This window comes from Ptychodera flava, chromosome 16 (genome assembly GCF_041260155.1).
Source record: "Ptychodera flava strain L36383 chromosome 16, AS_Pfla_20210202, whole genome shotgun sequence".
NCBI lineage: Eukaryota > Metazoa > Hemichordata > Enteropneusta > Ptychoderidae > Ptychodera > Ptychodera flava.
Window position 1 is genome coordinate 27,000,056 of NC_091943.1, and position 20,340 is coordinate 27,020,395.

At 42.5% G+C, this 20,340-nt stretch overlaps 1 protein-coding gene across 2 annotated transcripts in view; it reads left to right on the top strand.

The window, feature by feature from the left end:
* LOC139114448 (LIM/homeobox protein Lhx9-like) overlaps window positions 1-19,974 on the top strand; it is an 84,519-nt gene extending 64,545 nt beyond the window's left edge. For both annotated transcript variants that reach the window (XM_070676193.1, XM_070676192.1), the window contains exons 4-5: window positions 17,982-18,172; window positions 18,658-19,974. In XM_070676193.1, coding sequence (XP_070532294.1) covers window positions 17,982-18,172; window positions 18,658-18,945 — 479 coding nt within the window. In that variant the 3' untranslated portion in view covers window positions 18,946-19,974. The remainder of the gene's footprint in view (window positions 1-17,981; window positions 18,173-18,657) is intronic.
* The last annotated feature ends 366 nt before the right edge of the window (window positions 19,975-20,340 follow it).

The window sequence follows — 20,340 nt, forward strand, 5'->3', positions numbered from 1 at the left end:
GACCCGAGCTGTTTTTGGTCGAGTGGTTTGTAAATGAATCCACTTGAAGATGGGTTTGAGTTGTTATCGGTGTTGAGGACTTTGTTCAGTTGGCAAGAGCGGTCCACGTGTATGTTGCCTTTACGTCAATTTTTATCCGTGCAACAACGTTGGTCTTGGACACCATTTAAATTGTTTTCTATTTTGAAGGCTTAGGATATCTATAACTATTTTCAGTGTCTCAGACACTTTGCTGTTGTCGTTCATCTTGCCTTAAAGCTTAAACATGCTGGCCGGCGTCCCAGCGTTCTGTTCATTTCATGAGAAAAGTGATTTTTTTTTCAACACGGCAACTGTGCACATATATAATTTATATACACTGTGTTCTGCGGGTGATTATCTAACTTTCTAACCATCTACTCAATGAGAGGAGTAAGCAACTCTAGCGTATCCATACAAGACGAGTCCCGAGAGATGCACGAAAGTGACAGCTACCGTGTATCTGTACATTGCAGCACCACTCAGCGATGGCCTCCATTTTGCTCCAGAAATTTGTCAAGAAAACACGTTTTCCTCCCTGCAGGAAATATTTTGTCCAAGATCCAAGCCTTGCCAATCACTCGAAGTTGATGCACGTCAACTTTCTTACACAATTGTCACGTACATCGCGTCTGCGTGATTTCACAACATAACAGTAATAACGATAATTGTATGCCACGTTTGTCTGCCAATCAATAATAAGAGACGACAACGAGGCCATGCCTTGTGCACAATCGACTCAAGGAGCGACAAACTCGACTCAGTAAACTCATCGGGAGTTGTACTTGTAATATTAGTATGTCTCGTAGCTGTCGTCCAGCTTTTTTTCGTGGGCATATATTAACCTTTCACGACACGTTTTATTGCACACCAAGATTATGAAACACTGCTGTACCTATCGATTCTCTGTCAACGACTGTAACCAAATATCAATTTCAAAATAACGTAATTGGATTTGCAGTTAAGTGTTCATTTCATTATCTCTCCTTCTTAACTATATCTCCTCCCTCCCTCCCTGTCTGTCTGTCTGTCTGTCTTGTATGTATGTGTGTATGTATGTATGTATGTATGTATGTATGTATGTATGTATGTATGTATGTATGTATGTATGTATGTATGTATGTATGTATGTATGTATGTATGTATGTATGTATGTATGTATGTATGTATGTATGTGTGTGTACTATATACGGTGTGTGCCGCCGTCCCCTCTCCCTTCTATTCCTGTTTCTGTCTCTGTCTGTCTGTCTGTCTGTCTCTCTGTCTGTCTCTCTCTCTCTCTCTCTCTCTCTCTCTCTCTCTCTCTCTCTCTCTCTCTCTCTCTCTCTCTCTCTCTCTCTCTCTCTCTCTCTCAACGCTTAATCTCGAGCAGCATTGCAGTCAACGTCCAATGAGGTTAAATATCTTCAGGACGGAAAGTTCTTCGGTCGATACTAGGCATAGTTTATTTAGCAAAGTTTACTTTACGATCAGTTAAGAATCTTTTGTTTTCCGTTTGGAATTGCTGACCGTATTTCACCTCGAATGTTTCCTCCGGGACATCTCTGACATAGCTTCCCTCTCCTACAAACTGCAAACATTCCGTTTTTCTTGGCCTGTACATATAATATGTCTAAGCGTGCAATACTGAACAAGAATTTATCATTTCTCAAGACCAGTGTTGTGCTTACCTAAAGCTATAGAAATCGGGGTTTTCAGCATGTTCATGACGTAATATCGACGACTTTTTTTCGCTAAACGGCTGCTGGTATTTTTGAAGAGGATCACAGCACAGTTTCCAGACGACAAGGCAGGGTCTACTTATTATTCACATAATTTCAACTCTTTGAATAGAAAACGTCACCATGGTCCACAAGTCGCAAAAAAAGTGAAATTAAAATGTTCACATTACACATTATCTCCTTCCGCGGTTCAATACACTTTCTTTACGAACAGAAGAACATGCCCAGCGTTGGTGAACAAAATGAGGTACTGACTTTTAAACCACACCAATCAATGTATGCCGGTTTGTTTATTATTATGTTGTACCCCTCCAGGACCATCTTTTGTTTATTTTTACAAAACAGGGTTAAAAATGAAACAAAATCAAAATAAACCGACTCGACATCACCAAACATACCGACTCGATTTCCTATGTTCGTTTATATAATACATGCGAATCAAACCATCCCGGTTGGATGTAACCTCTTGTCGATTTCTCGAGCTTTCAACTGTCACCCAAGAGGTGTCCGTTTCCCCTCTGTTGGCGCAAACACACATGCAATTCATTTATCATTTGTTATTTTAACTTCTCTCCCGTACTCCACCCACGATATTTGGGATCGGTGTTGCCATGCCGACGGAGACTGCCGCTTGGCCGGCGTGTCAAGGTGTCTGTCTCTGAGTCCGGTGCCATGCATTTGTGAGAAGCCGTGCTGCGGGAAGGTGGAGCCGAACACGGTCCCCGGTGTCTCTCCCCACCGTTTGCTGGTGTGCCGAGCATCGAATGAACGCAAGTACAAGACATTGAATTACCGTAGGGACTAAAATAAAATTTGATACCGCATTGAACGACAGATTGATTGACGTCTGCACGCCTCATTGAACATGTAATTTATTTTCGATATTGATTACATGTCTTCCTTGTGAGGTGGAAATTTCTTAAGTGAAATTTTGCCATCAAACGCACAAGCAACATTTGTTAAGAAAGATTTCCTTCCCTCCCTCCCTCTCTGCCTGTCTGTCTGTTTGTCTGCCTGTCTCTCCTCTCTCTCTCTCTCTCTCTCTCTCTCTCCAACCACACATCGATGAAGCGACAGAACCCGAAAGTGGATCTAGCCCTCCCTCCCTCCTCCCCCCCCCTCTCTCTCTCTCTCTCTCTCTCTCTCTCTCTCTCTCTCAACCACACACCGACGGAGTGATAGAACTCCCAAGTTGACCCAGCCCAAACACAATCGAGTTTATCTCAAATCTATCATTACAATTTCTGATTAAGTCGCTTCTCCGGCTTTCCGCCCAACAATACCCGCACTGCAGAAACATTTGCACTAAAAAACCGCGTATATCTGTGTAACAATAGCCGTGCCTGAATAGGGTCTCGTTAGCCTCTTTTTTCTGACGGTTCTTAATCCAGAAGGTCTATTGGAAATTTTTTACCGTTACGTTGTATATTCTTTCCGCCCGACTAGGTTGGCACTATGCGAGCTGGTCGATACACCTGCCGGGTGTGTGACAGCACTTACCAGCGTCACCGAGTCGTTCTCTTTGGTTCGTTGAAGCTGAATCCCACCGGTTCGTTTGTCCGCTCTGCGTATTTCGGTCATCGTTCCTGTCCCCAGTCCGGCCCTCTATCTCCGCTCAGTACATGAGTGCGCCAGCTTTCCGTCAGGAAATGACCCCATTCAAAGCTCATGTACTCAGTACCTACATCGCATCAAATTGGTGTCCTCAAGAAACGCACCTCCGTCTAAGACATTCGTAAAGTTGAGCATTAGATTCGAGAAGTTAAGACGTTTCCCTTCAAAATTTTATCTTCGACCAACTGTAAGAAAGTTGAGACCGCTTAAACAATTTTCTGAGTCATTTACTCTTTTGGTTTATTTAAAAAATGTTCGAATTCTTCAGTTTTAGATGTTCATCAACAAAATTAAGTAGACTTTCAAAACATCTGTTCGGGAATTTTTCATCTCTTTATTCACGTTATTAAGGACACTCCAGCTTACAGCCGTGTGTATGGCTTATCTTCGTCACATCCTCCACCACCCCGTCGGGTCCGCCCCCTTTGAAAAAGTCCCATACATTCCAAGCAATGGACCGCGTCACGTTTTTGAAACCACAGTCAAAGAACTGAGCGAGGAGCTTATCGGATAGTTTGGTCACCCACATTTTCAGGTGAATGACGTCAGCGAACCACCTTGTAGATCTTGCCTCCTCTCTCTGCTGAATGCCGGTATAGAGTTCATCAATGAGAACTCGGTGAGCGCGGACAACTTGCGGAAATGATTCCAATGTTGGCTTTTTTCAGCTTTCCGTTTTCCTATGGGAAATGTCTGAAACAAGACAGACTTTTTCTTGTATTTTACACAAAAAATATTACCCCATTGACGCAACAAGGACCGTCAACCAAGAACACACATAATCTGTGCCCATATCGTCTGCGCGTGCAAGACAAAAGCTGCATTGCTTGTGGGTTTTTTTGCCTTTATCCATGGCTTGTTATCGGATATTCATGAGATCTACGATAAAACAAAAACAAGACTCCTGAACAACCTGAACAATAAAGCAGCAAATCGACTTGCGGTCACTTTTGGGAGGAAGTTGTAAACAGTATTAAAACTTGGCGGGAATGTGACGTAACTTTATGACAGGTGCACGAGGTCCGAATTTCAGAAATGTTACTATCTGGCAGAGCATGTGGAAATATAAACATCGCGGGCCTTTTCAATTTTCTCTCTTTCTCGAAAACTTTCCGAGGGACTCGTGAAGGCACTCATGAGCAGCTTTGCATTTGGCCACTGGGACCTTTTGAAGTTTTCATTATGAGCGCTGCATTTTTTTACTTCATTTCGCGTTAAGTGTTTAAGTGAGGTCACGCTGTGGCAGCCGACTTGTGTTCTTTCCCAGAGGGCAATGAGACATCTTCTCCGCTTCGTCTAGGACGTCTAGGCTTTCAGGAGTAAACCAACCCCATTGACTGATACTGTTCGAATTATTCGTCGGGATCACTAAGTGTTATTTCTGGATGTTTCAACGCACCTCTATTCTCTAGCCATCCTGGACGAGCTACCCCAGTATACTTGCCGAGACGGGAGGACGCGGGGGCCCTCCTGTTCATGTGGCCTGTGTGCCCGCCGGCATGAAACGTCAGAGCACCGTTATGCTGACATCGTTTGACACCGAGCAAAGGCAAAAGAAAACATGCGTTGGTTTGAGTGTAAGAATAGATCAGAGCCGCGAAGATTGTGTCCCAGGCTCGGCGTACTCGATTACATATCGTGTTACTCGATCGAATGTCTCGGGATTCCTGGGTAGGAATACTTCAAACCGGTGTTTGTATCTGTGACCCCCACAGACTTGATACTCCGAAAATATTAGACCGTTCGACCTCAAGGTTTCCCAGCGAAAACCTAGGAAGCAATTAAATCGATTCGCCTATTTTGTGTGTATGCCGAGTTTGTCTTCTTAGTAGAGTTCACTCCACCAGCTCTCAACTTGTCTTTTATTCCGGCAAATTAATCACATCAATTCCTCACGTGTTCACACGAATCCGTCCGCCGGTCTACTGGTGTTTGCGGCCCTCTCAACTCATCCTAACCGGCTACGGCAGGTGATATTTCCGTCCTGTACAGAAAATCTCAATCCCTTTGGTCGGTCATCTGTCAAGCCTTGTATTTCGTTTCGTCTCCGTCGTAGACTTTGAAACCAATGCGAATCTGTTTCCTTGATCCATCGGTGCGCCATCTCCGCCTTACCATGAATAGATCTGGCCTGTCCGTCTGTCAGCTCAACATTTCTTCTCTATTCCAAAACATTCGATTCTTTACCAGTATTAATTTCACCCGACAAAACAGTACACCGAGTCAGAGAATTAGGTTTCGATGCCTCGACGGTAGCAGAGAACTGACACGAACAATTTATCGTTAAGTTTCACAATCAGTGCTACCAACATTCACGCCGTGTTGTTCTCGGTTTGCTTTCTGTCATGGCAATGCACGTATGTCAACCAGCCAATAAAATACTACCGACGTAGTTTCTCAAATCTTCTTGTCTACAGAAAATGAGTTAACAAACACCCTAGATCCCTATTCAACACCCCTGCCAAAACATCTTTTCTAAGTTATAATTCTCATTCGGAGTCTCCCTCACGGATCTGTCGCCTCACGTCTGCGCTCCTCGCCAGGTTCACGCCCGGTAAACATACACTCACGGTCTAACTTTGTATACTATTTTTGAAGTCTGTATTAAATTTTCTGCTTGAGTTCACTCGACTGGGTTGTAACGCATACTAATAGCAAATGATTTTCTCCGATTCCCGGACGCCATTCTTGCACTCTCAGTGCGCCATGACGAATTTAGGCCTACGTACATTCCGGTGCCGTATATTTGCGGCGCGCGCAAGCGACAGAGCTTCACATGTCGTCTGCTCGCTCTGTCTGCATCCATTTTACCATCACTCCCTAAATATTATCCGGCTAAATACAACCTCTATTGGCACAGTTTTAAGGCCACACTTGGGGCTATTTTAGCAGCTTGAAACACTTCACTTTAACTTCTTTGTAAACCTAAGGACTATTAAAAACTCGTCAACTTTACGTCAGAGTAAACCTCTAAGCACCGAAAAGTTGTCAACTTTGAGTCAAGCTGCATGCACTTATCCAATTCCTCTTCCAGTTTCTGTCTTTTTAGTCTCTTTACGTATCTTTGGCTGCGGAAATAGACAAAATTTGACAAAATTTGGCATCCTGAGATCACGGGACAAGATGATAAGCGGGAAATATGTTGAAGTATTGTATTACACACGTTTCGTGACAATTCTCTCGATGTTGGTCATTCCTGTACTTGTTGACAAAGGGTCGCTGGGTAACTGCCTCTTTGGCTGGACAAAATGTCACTTTTGCCGCACGTTGGGATATTTGCACGTGAGGTCATCCTTTGTCGTCTGAAGTGACACGCCTGTCCGATATCAATAGTTTCTGAGTGATCTATGTCATATCTTTGGCATGATGCCAATATCTCTAGACACAAGAGAACTATTTCACGTCCACGACGGGAGAATATTTTTGCGGTCACCCAACCTTTGACAGAGGCAAAGCTCTCTCTTTTGAAACTCTCGGTGGGTAAATTTGTCTTTCTCCTTTCAACAAACTATCTGTTGTGTTTTTATACATATGAATGTACACATGTCTGCCATTTGAAGAGGCCGGTGTTGTCAGTTTAGCAGAGTCCGCAGTGTGTCCGACTGTTTCGTGAGAACCCGAGCGGTGGAATCCCGTTGGCCACTTGCCCATGTTGTTTCACGTGTTCCCGTGCTTCCTATTTCGAGACTCAACGTTATTGTTCTCCGTAGGGAGTTGCGAAGACACCAAACAAAAACTGGTGTTTCTGCAAACAGCTATCACAAGTAACTGTGTCCTTGCTCAATATATTGCATCTCGGGTGACCACATCGGGGCGAGAATGGCAAGATTCGGCAGTGGGAAAACGAGAGACTGTCACGTCAACAGGAACACCTGCCGACCATGTAGAACCCTTCACGGCATGAAAGGCCTCGAAAAAGTGTTATTATTTTAGTATCAAAAAATAAAGAATACAAATGTAAAACCGCAAGGAACCGAAAGAATATTTCCGTATCTCGTTCTACTTACAGTTAGTATGACATTCATACTAGGCCACTATGTATGGTCAGGCGAGATCTGCTGCAAGCACTACTTACTGTAATTGTAGACCAAATTTGAAGTTGCAAGTAAATGTGTACATATATAGCTGAAGCAAAACACTGGGTGTCTGTAGCCGCTTTGTTTTCAAGGCTGGCATAGCAGACTCTCTTAGAAGCAGATCTTCACGGCGGGACTGAATTTCCCGACGGCGACGCTACCCGTAGCGCACTGAGAGAGACGACCTGTCGTCTGAATTGGAGAATCGGTCAGTTTTCAGCTCGGTTTACCATCGCGTCCAACAAGGAACTTTGAGTTAGTTCACTCCTCGAAAGTGAACGACTTAAATTTTTGCTCAAATGTTCCTCACGCAAACTTTAAGTCATTCTCTTTGAAAAGCAAGAATAAACATCAGGGGTCAGATTTTGGTACTGGACAAACAAGTTACCTGATATTTACCGACACTTGAAATTCAAAATGGCCGCCATCCCCGTAATTAAAATTTGGATTTCACAAAATATAGTCGGTGAACATTTTTTCACTGAATGATCTTCAAAATGAACCCCCACAAGTGGTAGGCCAACAAAGTGTTGTAAAAATTTGAGAGTCCGAATATCAGTCCCCCGGGCGCATCTACCATGGCATCTAACAAAATGCATTCTGTGTTAATTCGCTATCGAGTTGTGCGTTTCAGATTTTGTGCGCGGCATAAAGTGCTGTGTGAATATCCACAAAACGTTTCCATCCAATGTTTCATACTTTCCCCACATTTTGAAGTGGTGCTACCATACTGAGGTATAAACTTTCAAACCGATCGTAATCTTCTTTGACGCTGAAGCCACATTATATTAACATGCCCTGTCCATTGCGTTTTAATTGGTCGAGCTGAACCACGTGACTGGCCACAAATACACAGTAATGGTTGTTTTCATGCCCGTGAATATGAATAATATCGTAAACATAGTAACTTTACGGCTAAAACGAAAATTGTGATTTGTACAAAGATCATAATCAACCACAAAATAAAATGGAGCATTTGTGGCCCAAGTTTAGACGCTTTTTTTCGAAGAAATCGGATTTGCAAAATGTTTACAGCGCACGCACTACTCACTGACAGGTTCTGGGGCCCCGTTGTCGTTCGCACGGGAAATTTTCGTAAATTATGACGGTTTTTCGGGGTTCGTTCATAATATAATTGAAATAACAGACACCGCACTGACCATTTACGTTTATTTATAGGCGCGGGCGAGAGGAAAGCATAGTAAACGGGCTCGGCAAGCCTCGCCCGTTAATGTTTGGCTTTCCTCTCGCCCTTGCCCATAAATAAACGTTAATGGTCAACGCGCCGCCCATTATTTCTATAGTAACTGTAACTTTTGACAATTTTCCTGTATTTTTGTTTAATGTATCAAGTATACCGTTTCTTGTGTACTTTATATGCCATTTTGAGATACCGAGTATTTGGTTTGTCAACGCGGCGTGTCAGTGTGCGACATACAAGTCCGGACCTGAATTCGATTATTCACACTAATAATGCAGGCTACACATTTATTTATTTTTTATTTATTTACTCTCTTAATAAGCTGCCGATTCACTCGGAAGAGTAATTTGCATCGGAGTTCATCTACACGGTCAACTACAGAGGAAACAACATTACTTAGTGAGGAAAAACAATCTTCGGAAACCTATACAAAGAAACATTTAATTTTATCAATTCTTTCAAATTTACCTTAAACTTATTTACATTTGGAGAATACATCAAATCATAGGGTCCAGAATTCTACATCTTTGTGGAACGATACTTAAAACTTCTCTGGCCTGTACATGTTAGGGTGCCTTTTCGAAAATAGGTCAATCCGTATTCTGAATAGAACGTGTTTTGTACTGATGAGTTTTACTTCATTAACATATCAGGCGGGTACTGCGGAGCGTTTCCAGTCACACACTTCAAACTAAGGTCGCAAGAAAGTAATAAAATCTTTGCCTTATTGGCATTAGATTAAATAAGAGGGAAAGTCCGCTGAAGGCACAAGGTAGCCCAAGAGCACACTAAACATTCTCTCCTGCACAATGAAAAGTTTATCCAGATTTTTTGTAGTGGTGTTTCCCCAAACAACGCAACAATAATCTAATGTACTTTGAATAAGACCGTGGCATAAAATAATACGACATTAGGCATAAAGGAACTAATGAGACCAATTCGTTTGCTTATTGTAAAACACACAAAATCAAAACGGTCATCCAGATTAACATTCATCGAGAGTTACAACTAGAACTTTTGATTTGAAAAAAACACGCGGAATAGACGTTCCGTTCATATCAACAATATACAGTCGCTGTTGACAAGCCCAATACTAGGTATTTTAACACGCTGTAGGAAGTAGACCAAGTCACTGTAACTGATACACGCAACAAAAACATGAAAAAGTGCCAAAAGGGTAGTTTACCGGGCCTTTAACAAGTAACGATGAATAAAATAGACGAGAAATCTAACTACACCAATCAAGAATGAGAACAAAACAAAATAAACGGGAACAAACAAGGGGTTCACTGCTCTGCGGGCAGTTACTAGGCAACACAATTTCATCCGCCATGGCTTCATGAAGCAGTTGCTATGGAAGCACCGATGTTGACTATGTCATCATTTGTGATTGATGGCTAAGTATACAGATTGTACAACCAAGTATAACAGATAGACTGGCGTGTACGAAGGAACAAATCGTTGTGACGCAACTCGGTGTAGGCTCCATAGTTGACAAAACATGAAATCGATTCGTAAACCGGTCACCGTGGTTTCTGTCATCCTCAAAGTAAAATTTAAAAATTACTGATGTGAAAGTTTAATCCTTTTCAAGTCAGCAAGTTCTTACGCCGTCATGTTAAAAAAAAAGTTGAAATATTTTACAGTGTTTCGACGCCCTATAACTATTAGTGCAATACACAGGAACACGACTGGAATTTGGATGTGGTGGTCGCCCTAGGCTGTTTACTAGCTCCTACTTCATCTTAATGCAATTCTAAATGCACCCTAATTCGAACGGCCGATATAGATAGAGGCCGAATCAGACAAGACCCCCTGCAATATGGCTAGTCGTGCTTTCCGAGAGGAAAAATACAGAAACCATGTTGTTTCCAACTTTTTGTTCCTGGTTGTCTACGTTGCTCACATATGCGCGTGTCCGTTAGCTTAAGCAGACATTAAAGAGACTTCTCTCCCGGGCATGGTAACCGAGTCTCGTATCGTGTCTTCTCTGTATTCCGTTCTCCGGGGCCTGCGTGGAGGTCTTTCTTCTAATGATTGTGTTTTTGTAATCTAAAAATATACAATATGCTCTCATGGTTTATGATGTCCTGTTCATGAATCACCCTGTCCTGGGGCGGTCGTATATGGTGACTTTGTTTTTCATTCTGTTTGTAATAAAGCAATATATTTTACCGTGTAACAGAGAGAACGTATTTTTTTGCCATGTGAACAGGACGCAATGCGTAGGAAGAGATGCAGACGTAAGGTTTTATCTGCTTTTCTTTATATCGCATTTCGTAACTTTGACCAACAAAGCGCCCTCAGTGACAAAGCTAAGGGGGTCGCGGAGGCAAGACGGTGACTTCAGAAGTTCCCGAAAGATTCAACTCAAAAGTCCACAAATCAAAATCGACAATATTCCTGTTCAACGTTCACTTTTTAACTAAGCTCGTTTCTAGAATTTATAACTCCCAAAAGGCGGCCTTTCTCTTCTGGGATTTTAAGTCACTACATGCCACCGGCGTCTTGTGACCTACAGTTGTTCATTCCGTCGTGTTGCTCAATCATGGCGAGGGTAGTCGTTGTTAATGTCGAATTTGTATCGACTGCCGTGACTTTTTCAGAGAAACTTAAATTTTACTGAAGGCTGTTGACTGAACTCAAAGAGGAAAGGTACTTGCTTTTTACGTTACTGTTGGCCAATATGCAGTCAGTAAATGTCTATTATCCTTTCTTTTATCGTCTTAATTTTCTCTGTCCGATTGCTGCAACATCATCAACATATTTACCCCCATGCATTGGACGTATAAAGGGGAAGGGCGCTGCCGGGGCACACAGTGTCACACGAATCTAACGCCACCGTTTCAAAGGGACAATGGCTGCAACATCATCATCATAGTTACCGCTATGCATTTGACGTAAAAAGTGGAAGGACATCGCCGGCACACACGCACGAATCTGACGTCACCGTTGAAACGGACAATAGTTGCAAGTTTCGACTTTATGTTCATTACATTTGTACAATGAAACAGAACGAATCTTCCTATTCTTCTCCCCGAAAGCATGTTAAAACACAAGCAAACACGACGCATGGTGTCCAATATGCAATGTTATTGTTGACAAATGAACTCAGGTCCGGACAAAAATTAATTCGTCAACAACGACATCAGACATCATACACACAGGCATATTTACAAGCTGAACAGAGCAATGTCACGTGATTTCGGGAGTAGACCTAATACTACATTTCCCAGACAAATACTGCAAAAGTTACAACTCGCGACAATGTAACTTAGAAAGCTGAACGGTAGATGCAGATTCAAAGTAACCTTTGACCTCGTTTTGAAAGTTTTTTCGAATTCATGATAAAAAAGAGGTGCTTTGTAAATCTAATGTCTTCTATTGTGTACATTTTCATTTCATTCGTGAATTTACAGTCCGTTTCTTGGAAAATACATTGGAAAGATACAATGATTAAAGACCTCTGATTGCAGTTTTATATGTAGTTTTAATTCTGTTTTTAAAGTGGCCTGTTTCTAGTTCTACTCCTTAAGTCGACGTCACGCACAAATGCCTTGTGTTCAACTTGTATGTAATGTCCAATTTTATCGTGACAACTGAATACTAGTTCGGACTAAAAATCAATTTTAAACAATGACGCTAGATATTGTGCGCACTGGATTGTGTCGGCAAGGCTAGTTTTTTGTATAGTTCATCACACTGTGGGCAGAAAAAAAGGAAAGTTTCGTTCGTGTGTTGTGGTGAACAAAATAATGACAATATTGTCAAAAGTCACTGCATAGTTCGCTGTAGCCGGTATCATTTTCCACGCAAACGTCAGACCAGAAAGGGGGGAGTTTACTATTAGTCCCTGGGGATCACTTTGATGACATCGCTTCCAGAACGAATCCTTGCCACCACACGGAAACAGAAAACCCCGGGATGAGGTCGCCGTTGCTCGTGGGTGGGTTTCGACACAGAGAAGACCTCCTCGGTCGGTTGGCCGGAATATTTACGGAACACGCACGCCATCGTGCGATTTCTTCTACTCGAACGCGAAGCCATATTATCATCATCTCAATTTGGTTGTCTTGGCGACCGTTTCCAAACTGTTATCAGTGAAAGATGCTGATCTCGACAAACTTTGCCTTTCAACGCAACTTTGTGTCAGACCAACGATTTGTAGTTGATAACACTCGCAGATCACAAGAAAAGGGAAGATAATTGACAATTATTTGTGCTGCAGCGGAAGTTGCAACTACACGTATTTCTCAAATGTAACCATGGCCTTCGGACATCACTGCCTTTGATTTTTTTCCCTTCAAACGGCACAGAAAAGTTATCTCAAGCTTTGATGGATATCGGCGATCTTGTCTGTATTTACAGAAAAGTGAACATCATTTGGCCAAGGGGATTCCTCTAGGACCGCTGATAGCCAGGCCCGCCAGTTTCACATGTACAGTTTGTCCGTAGTGAATTGTTCCGCCGGTAATCAGTGTCCAGATCGGTCTCTAGGAGGCTTGTTAATCTTCTCTCTTATTGTTAATTTGTGTTTTGTTCCGATACACGTCCTTCCTGCTAGCATCTCTGCGTGTTACCTGGCAACAGATAGGGAGCATCCACGAGTGGCCCCGTTGGAGCGGCGACTCGCTGGAGCGTGCGCTATCTATGCCGTAATCCCCTCTGGATGTAGTGCCGACTACTCACATCTTCTAAACCTTTCAGTCGCCTCCGGGCGCAACTTTCAAAATGAAAGCATCTCCGCGAAATACAAAGGGGGAATCAAATCATGCTTTGTCTGCGTTTGTTGAACTTGTAAACCCCCTAATTTGTTTTATTTTATATCATTTCTGGTTGGCTTTGACCCTGACGTTACCAAGTTTGACATGGTGAGAGAGAGTTACAGAGACAGAGAGAGGAATGTATCCCTTTTCAAGGGACAGAAAGCGTACGCTTGCACAACCATGACTAATCGGGGAAAACGTTGTCGATATCCCCTACGGTACAATTGGCTCGTAACATCGCTATTAACCCCTTTAAGAGCAGAGATTGGAGTTTTTGATCCGGCAGTGCCGGGCGTCACACATCTTCCAAGGCCGCCGGCACATTCATGTTGTCTTACCGAAGATGAGGCTACCTTCTCCCATATTCTGGTCGGATGATCCGCCGCCTCTTCCTGTCCAACCATTGTCGTGGTTAGGAGATTCGATATGTTTGGCAAGCATCTCTGTAACAGGTCTGATTAGTGACAGTAAAGTTCATCGTCAAATCTGATTATCTTGGTCGGCAAAGCCTTATAGCGACGCCATACTTTGATATTTCCATATTGCCTAAGCAACATTTACAATGAAAATGACTTTTAAGATGTACCTGACTTTGAACCTACAAAAATGTGGGACGATGGCAAATCGACTGCGTCAGTCTTCAACAACCAAACACCTAGACAGGCACGTATACGGTGAGAAAAGGTTAGCCGGAATTGACTGGTGTGTCCTGGCCATCGAAGGCTATACTACTGGGGCAATAGACAGGCGATACAATCGCCTCGACACGCTGATGCGTTGTTAATAACAGGCTAAACAGAAAACCTGCAACGAAGGCAAGGACACAAAAAACCTGACCGAGCTATGGCTTTGTTTTCGGGGTTTGCTGTTATTGTTGTTTGTTTTGTTTTGGGTTTGTTTTGATTTGAAGAGCAACAACCCACACGACTACGCTCTTCCTCTTCTATAACTTGTGTAAATTTTATGTCTGGCCTTGAACTTTTCCGTCAAAACACCCAAAAACAAAAAAGACCAAAAAAAAACCACTTTCTGGATGAAAGCGGGTTTCACCAATTTTTGTCCTTAATTGAACTGACTTTGAAATTGATTAATTCAATAAAACGCTTGCTCTTAAAGTGGAAAATCTATAACCCCAAAATTGAACACGTCAGTGGCTTAACATGACTCCCATTGTTTAACAGTGACGAAAGCGGATAGAGTTAATTCCCCCCTGTGTTGTCATTTTCATATCACTTGATATTGACAACACTTCAAATTTAGAAAAAGTGCTCACAGGTCAGAGCTGTGCTATCTTTTGGTTCATACACAGAAAGGTGCATAACTTTCCATAAGCAAAACTCGACATGGAAAACTGCGATATAGAATTGCATAGTCACTCGTCACTCTTTCTCCAGAAAATTAAAGTTTTACGGAGCGTCACACGTGTAAAGTGGCCCTGTACGTTCCAGCCAGTGGATGACTGCTTAGGCCACGAGCGACACTTACGCGTGTTGCTCATTCAATACACCGAGCGTAGTTAACCAATTAGCACGCGGCTAACGTTAAAATGACGTGTCTATTTTTGTTTTTCATTTCGTTTTTTTCCCATTTTGATTCATAAATACTTCAATGCCTAATTGCGCTTTGCATTGAAGATGTATTCGTCAATGAACCCATTTGTTCCGGTAGCCACTTGACCGAAAAAGAACGGAGGATGTAGTCCAAGCTTCATCCATATTTCGAAACCATGGCAACTTCTGCATCTTAATTGCATGGGTGATACCTCATCATTCAGTTTCAGACATCTTCAAGCAGATGACATTATCCATGATCCCTCAAAAGATAACTGTCTGTCGGTGAAATATATCAATGATGGTTTTACTGTAAATAAGTATTCGAGACTCGATAATCGAACAGAATTTTAATAAAATCAGTAACACTTACAGATCATCAGCTGTCAATGAAATTATGACAGATATATTGTTAAGATAGTGCAATTCAGATGAACTTTGATTCGGAAATATGGTACAGCTTTGTTAAAATGAGGCCCTTTAAATCAGTGTTTGCTCTTTGTCCATCGGCGTACAGCTCTCTGTTCATCACCGTTGCTCCCTCCAAGTCCCTCCCCGTTTCTCCTTTCCTCCCCTCTCTCATTTCTTCCGTTCCCTCCCTTCCTCCCTCATTCCCCGCCAGCTACCCGGCCCCATTTCTCTCTCCCCTCTCCTCTCCTCTCCCCTCTCCTTTCGTGGCGGCGAAACGCGCTCTGTTTACAATTATACCTTCACAGAGAAGAATGAAATAGTTCGACATTAAACAATGTTGACGCCGTTTACTGGCGTTCGGAATCGAATCGGTAAGAAACGGAGGTATAAAATGACCCGCAGAATGTTTTAAAACACCACCCAGGCCTCAAGAGGAAGGGTTTAGCGAAGTGGTGGGCGTGTACACACCCGGAAACATGGTAATTTATACAATTTACAATATTTGTAACAAGTTTTCATGTCATAGCCCGAGGACCGTCTCCAGATTGAGCCGCTGATAAGAAACTGAGATTGACGCACATTGTCCCTGATTTTACGTCTACACCGTGTAAGCAAGCCTGTTAGTATCCAATACAGATGAACGTGTCATTCTTTGAGGCCAGGTACTGACGATGACAAATTGAGCAAGAGACAAGGATGGTTGAATGAGTGTGATTTCAGTAGAGTCGAACACTTAGTCAACTCACTGATACATTTCACTTCCATAGTTACAGGTAGCAGTGATTTGACCTAGTGTTCGAAGTGTTCAATAGCAGTTTGACGTGGAACAAAATATATAGGGAGCAATATTTATGCAGGAAAACAATGGGTTTGGGAAGATGGGTTTTTACGATAGCATAGACAATATTTAAAGTTTAGCCGAAGAAAAACGAAATGGGCATGATACACGGACGGAGAGACGAATGGATAGGCATGCGTATTTAGTAAGTGATGAGATAAATAGCCCGATCTAGATAGATAGATAGATAGATAGATAGATAGATAGATAGATAGATAGATAGATAGATAGATAGATAGATAGATGATAGATAGACAGACAGACAGACAGATAGATAGATAGTATAGATAGATAGATAGATAGATAGATAGATAGATAGATAGATAGATAGATAGATAGATAGATAGATAGATAGATAGATAGATTGATTGATTGATTGATGATTGATTGATTGATCGGTTGGTTGATAATAGGTAGACAGACGATATAGTTGACTGATTTGCGCATTGAAGTTTTGTAGTATGCACAGAGCAAGTTGACGTCAAAGCATTTTAGAACAACGTCATTTGCGTCAAGGAAACTGCAACATTTGCTTGGATTGGAGGCAGCTAGAAGGCCAGTTACTAGTGTTTTGTTGCATCTGTTTTTCACCATGGCTTTCCTCACGTTCCTCAGTTGCCACAAGTCGTTAATCTCGTTCGGAACTCAAATACAAAACATATACAAATACACAACGTCACAGGGCGGGGCTTTGCTCTCTCTCTCTCTCTCTCTCTCTCTCTCTCTCTCTCTCTCTCTCTCTCATACCTGTGACTCGTTTGATCTAGCGTGCGGCATACGTCGGTGTTACACGACACAACGCGTGGCCTTTTCATTTGCAGAGCTTCACTACAAAGGTAAACTAGCACGCAAAATGCTTCTCGATTCCTCGGCGGGATTCATATCCCTGTTCTGACTTGCGTACGTGCGGAGCTGCTTCCTGAAGCGTTGCCGCTGTCATTCTGCGCAGGTTTCATCGAGCACTAGTCAGGGAATTCTTGACGGGTAGAGCCATATTACTGACTATTTTTTCTGCTTTCAAATAAAAAAGTTGATCAGATGTGCACATAACAAGCAGTAAAGAGACAATAACACACACGTACAGTACCTACGTAACTTAGAAAAATGTGCGAGTCAACTTGACAGTTGATAAGATGTTATTAAAACAGTGCGAAAGCTTTTAAAAAATCCAAACCTCTGACGGGCAAATATAGTGAGCCAAGTAGCGAACCACTCTGCAAATTAGGAAAATACATAAACTTCTGTATTGTCTTCATGACAATTTGAGGGGACGGTTGCATCAAAAGCTAGTAAGCTGAGTATCGTACGTCGCGTATGGCCGTACGTCATGACGTTGCAGATCGCTTCCTTCAAGTATAGTGCTTCTGTCGTGCCGTATCGCGGTACCTCAAGCTTTTGACGGAGTTTTGTAATCCAAATCACTTTACAACCCAAAGAATCGTAGATTGCTCATTGTTTCTCTGCGACTGTTGCCTAGTTCGCTTTCACTGTTGTTGCTAAGTTCGTGGAGACTGGTACCCCCTTGCGTGTTGTGACCCTGTCATTGATTAAGCCCTGATAACCCAGAGGATCAATTCTCCGATGTTACCAATAAGGATGATTCTCTTTCTAAAGGCCATCCTAACATACTAGTCGGAGATACAAAACACTCAATCCTTTTCAAAAATACTCATTTGCTACCGGATGTAAAAAGCATTTTGCATAGTGACCTTTGATCTCCCTGGCTAATCACTTCATACATTAAACCTATCAATTTCTTTCGTTTCATGTCGCCCGTCCGGTACAGGCTACGACAACGACAGTCAGGACATGACGGCAGACCAGTACCAACAGCAGAGGACGAAACGTATGAGGACGTCCTTCAAACACCACCAGCTAAGGACTATGAAATCTTACTTCGCTCTCAACCACAACCCAGACGCCAAAGATCTCAAACAGCTTGCACAGAAAACGGGTCTCACGAAACGTGTACTTCAGGTAAGACGATGTCTGTGTTCTTTTAACATTTTCACATATTTAAAAAGTGCTGTAAGTGAAGTGTATTCCGTCAGTCTCCGTCTGTCTTTGCCTCTAACTTTCCCTCTCTCTCTCTCTCTCTCTCTCTCTCTCTCTCTCTCTCTCTCTCTCTCTCTCTCTCTCTCTCTCTCTCTCTCTCTCTCTCTCTCTCTCTCTCTCTCTTAAGTTATACATTATATACTTTGCACACATGAATACACATACATACTTTCGACAACACCGATAGAATAACATCAATCGTCTAAATTATATTCTACGCAAATTTAGGACTCTGGTGAATATGTGTTTAACAAACTAAACCTATAAATTTATTTGTGTATTTATTTTTTTATTTTTTTTATTTATTATCTATGCACTATCCGTTTGAAAAGCCAATAAAGTAGTTTAACACCTCTAATGAGGCGTGCCAGTAACATAACTACTTTATATTTTGTTCACTCGTAAAGGTATGGTTCCAAAATGCGAGGGCCAAGTACAGACGCAGTCTGACCAAAAACAAGGACGGAGACGGAAATAACAACACCACACATACTGGTGACTCAGGTACCACACTGACCGATTTAAGCGACAGTACCCCGCGAACGGGCAGCATGTCAGACTTAACGGAGGTCGCTACGCCCGGCATGCCGTCGGATCTGGTTGCGTCGCCGTCGATGAGCAGCGGCATGGACGTCGACTCCCTGCAGGGGTCTGAAACGCCAAGTCTTTCGGATATGTTCAAAGGAGACATGTGAGAAAGTTCGGAGCAGACGACAGGGAAAAAGGCAGCCGAGAAGACTGTCAGCAAAGCGCCACCGCTTTCGACACATGCGCAATAGGTGACGCTGTGAACACCCTCATAGTTGCTCGGAAACAAACTTTCAGAGACAGTTGTGTCTGGGCATCGGATTTGATCGAGAATATGTCAAAAGGAATGAACATACGAGAGGGTTGATAAAACTCAAACTGCGCTACTCTTGCCAAAATACGATATATCGAACAATCCAACAGACCACACTCACTTTTCATCATACAGAGTGTCACCTTATCTCCAGTTGGGAAAACTGATATCTCGTTTTTGACGTGAACTTGTTCGAGAATAAACGTCTCGCGTAAACGTTGGTTATGTGCAAATATGGTGAACCACCAAAGTCACTATCCCTTTTGTTATGTTTTTGTGTTGATTTTCTTTTAATTATAGATATAATAGTATCACTCACACGCTTTAGGAAGTTTGGCTCAACCAGAACAATTTTGTACAAAGTGAGAAAAAAAATGTTCGACCTGAAAATCCAGAGCAGGGAACGAATCTTGCGATGCTTGCATAGTAGGTATATAAAAGCGCTTGATGCCGCCATGTTGTAGGGCCCATGTTGCAGCACAAAGTACATGGTGAACACGGTCACTGGTTTCGTTGTTTTTCCAAATGTTGAACCTTGGACCAAATGTGTTATTTATTTCCGCCGTGGCAGAAACTGTACAGTAAGAACGTGATTTATCGTGTAGTAGGTGTCTTCAATGGAGTTTTACCTCTTCTGTGTGTAGCAGTAGCACGTGCGACATTAAATCTTGCATGCCGTCAGAAATGTGAACCGCACTTTGGCGCCACTATTATTCGTTTCCAACTTTCTCTCGCTTGGTCGTCTTCGCGTGCACATTTCAATCAGTTTTTGTCTGTACGTGTAACTCAAGAGCGAAACCACACATGCTCCCAATTTTAATCCAGTTTCAGTGCATTTCACTTATCGTATTGTCAAATAAAAAGAAAAGATTTGGAAATCCGATTTATGTACAATCTAGACTTATTCATGCCGCCACCAGCGCTGCTGCTTATGTATGGTGATGGAGATGGTGGTGGAGGTGATGTGTAATTCAGTTGGCCATGTTGATTTGACGGTTTAGTGTTTCGCCGTCTTCGACAAATTGAGCGAAATTTCTCGGTCCAAATCGGACCATTTCAAATACGCTTGGTACGTTGAAAACGACGATTAGGGAAGGACCATTAAATTTTTTGAAGGGTGTCAGAATGAAAACGTTAATTTTTTCGCTCCATTTCTTCGGAGCAGGCTACGAATACCGCACTTTTCCACATTTCAGATCCCGCTCTGCAAAAGCGCCCGGTCGGATTCTTTCAGCCATTTTAATTTTGC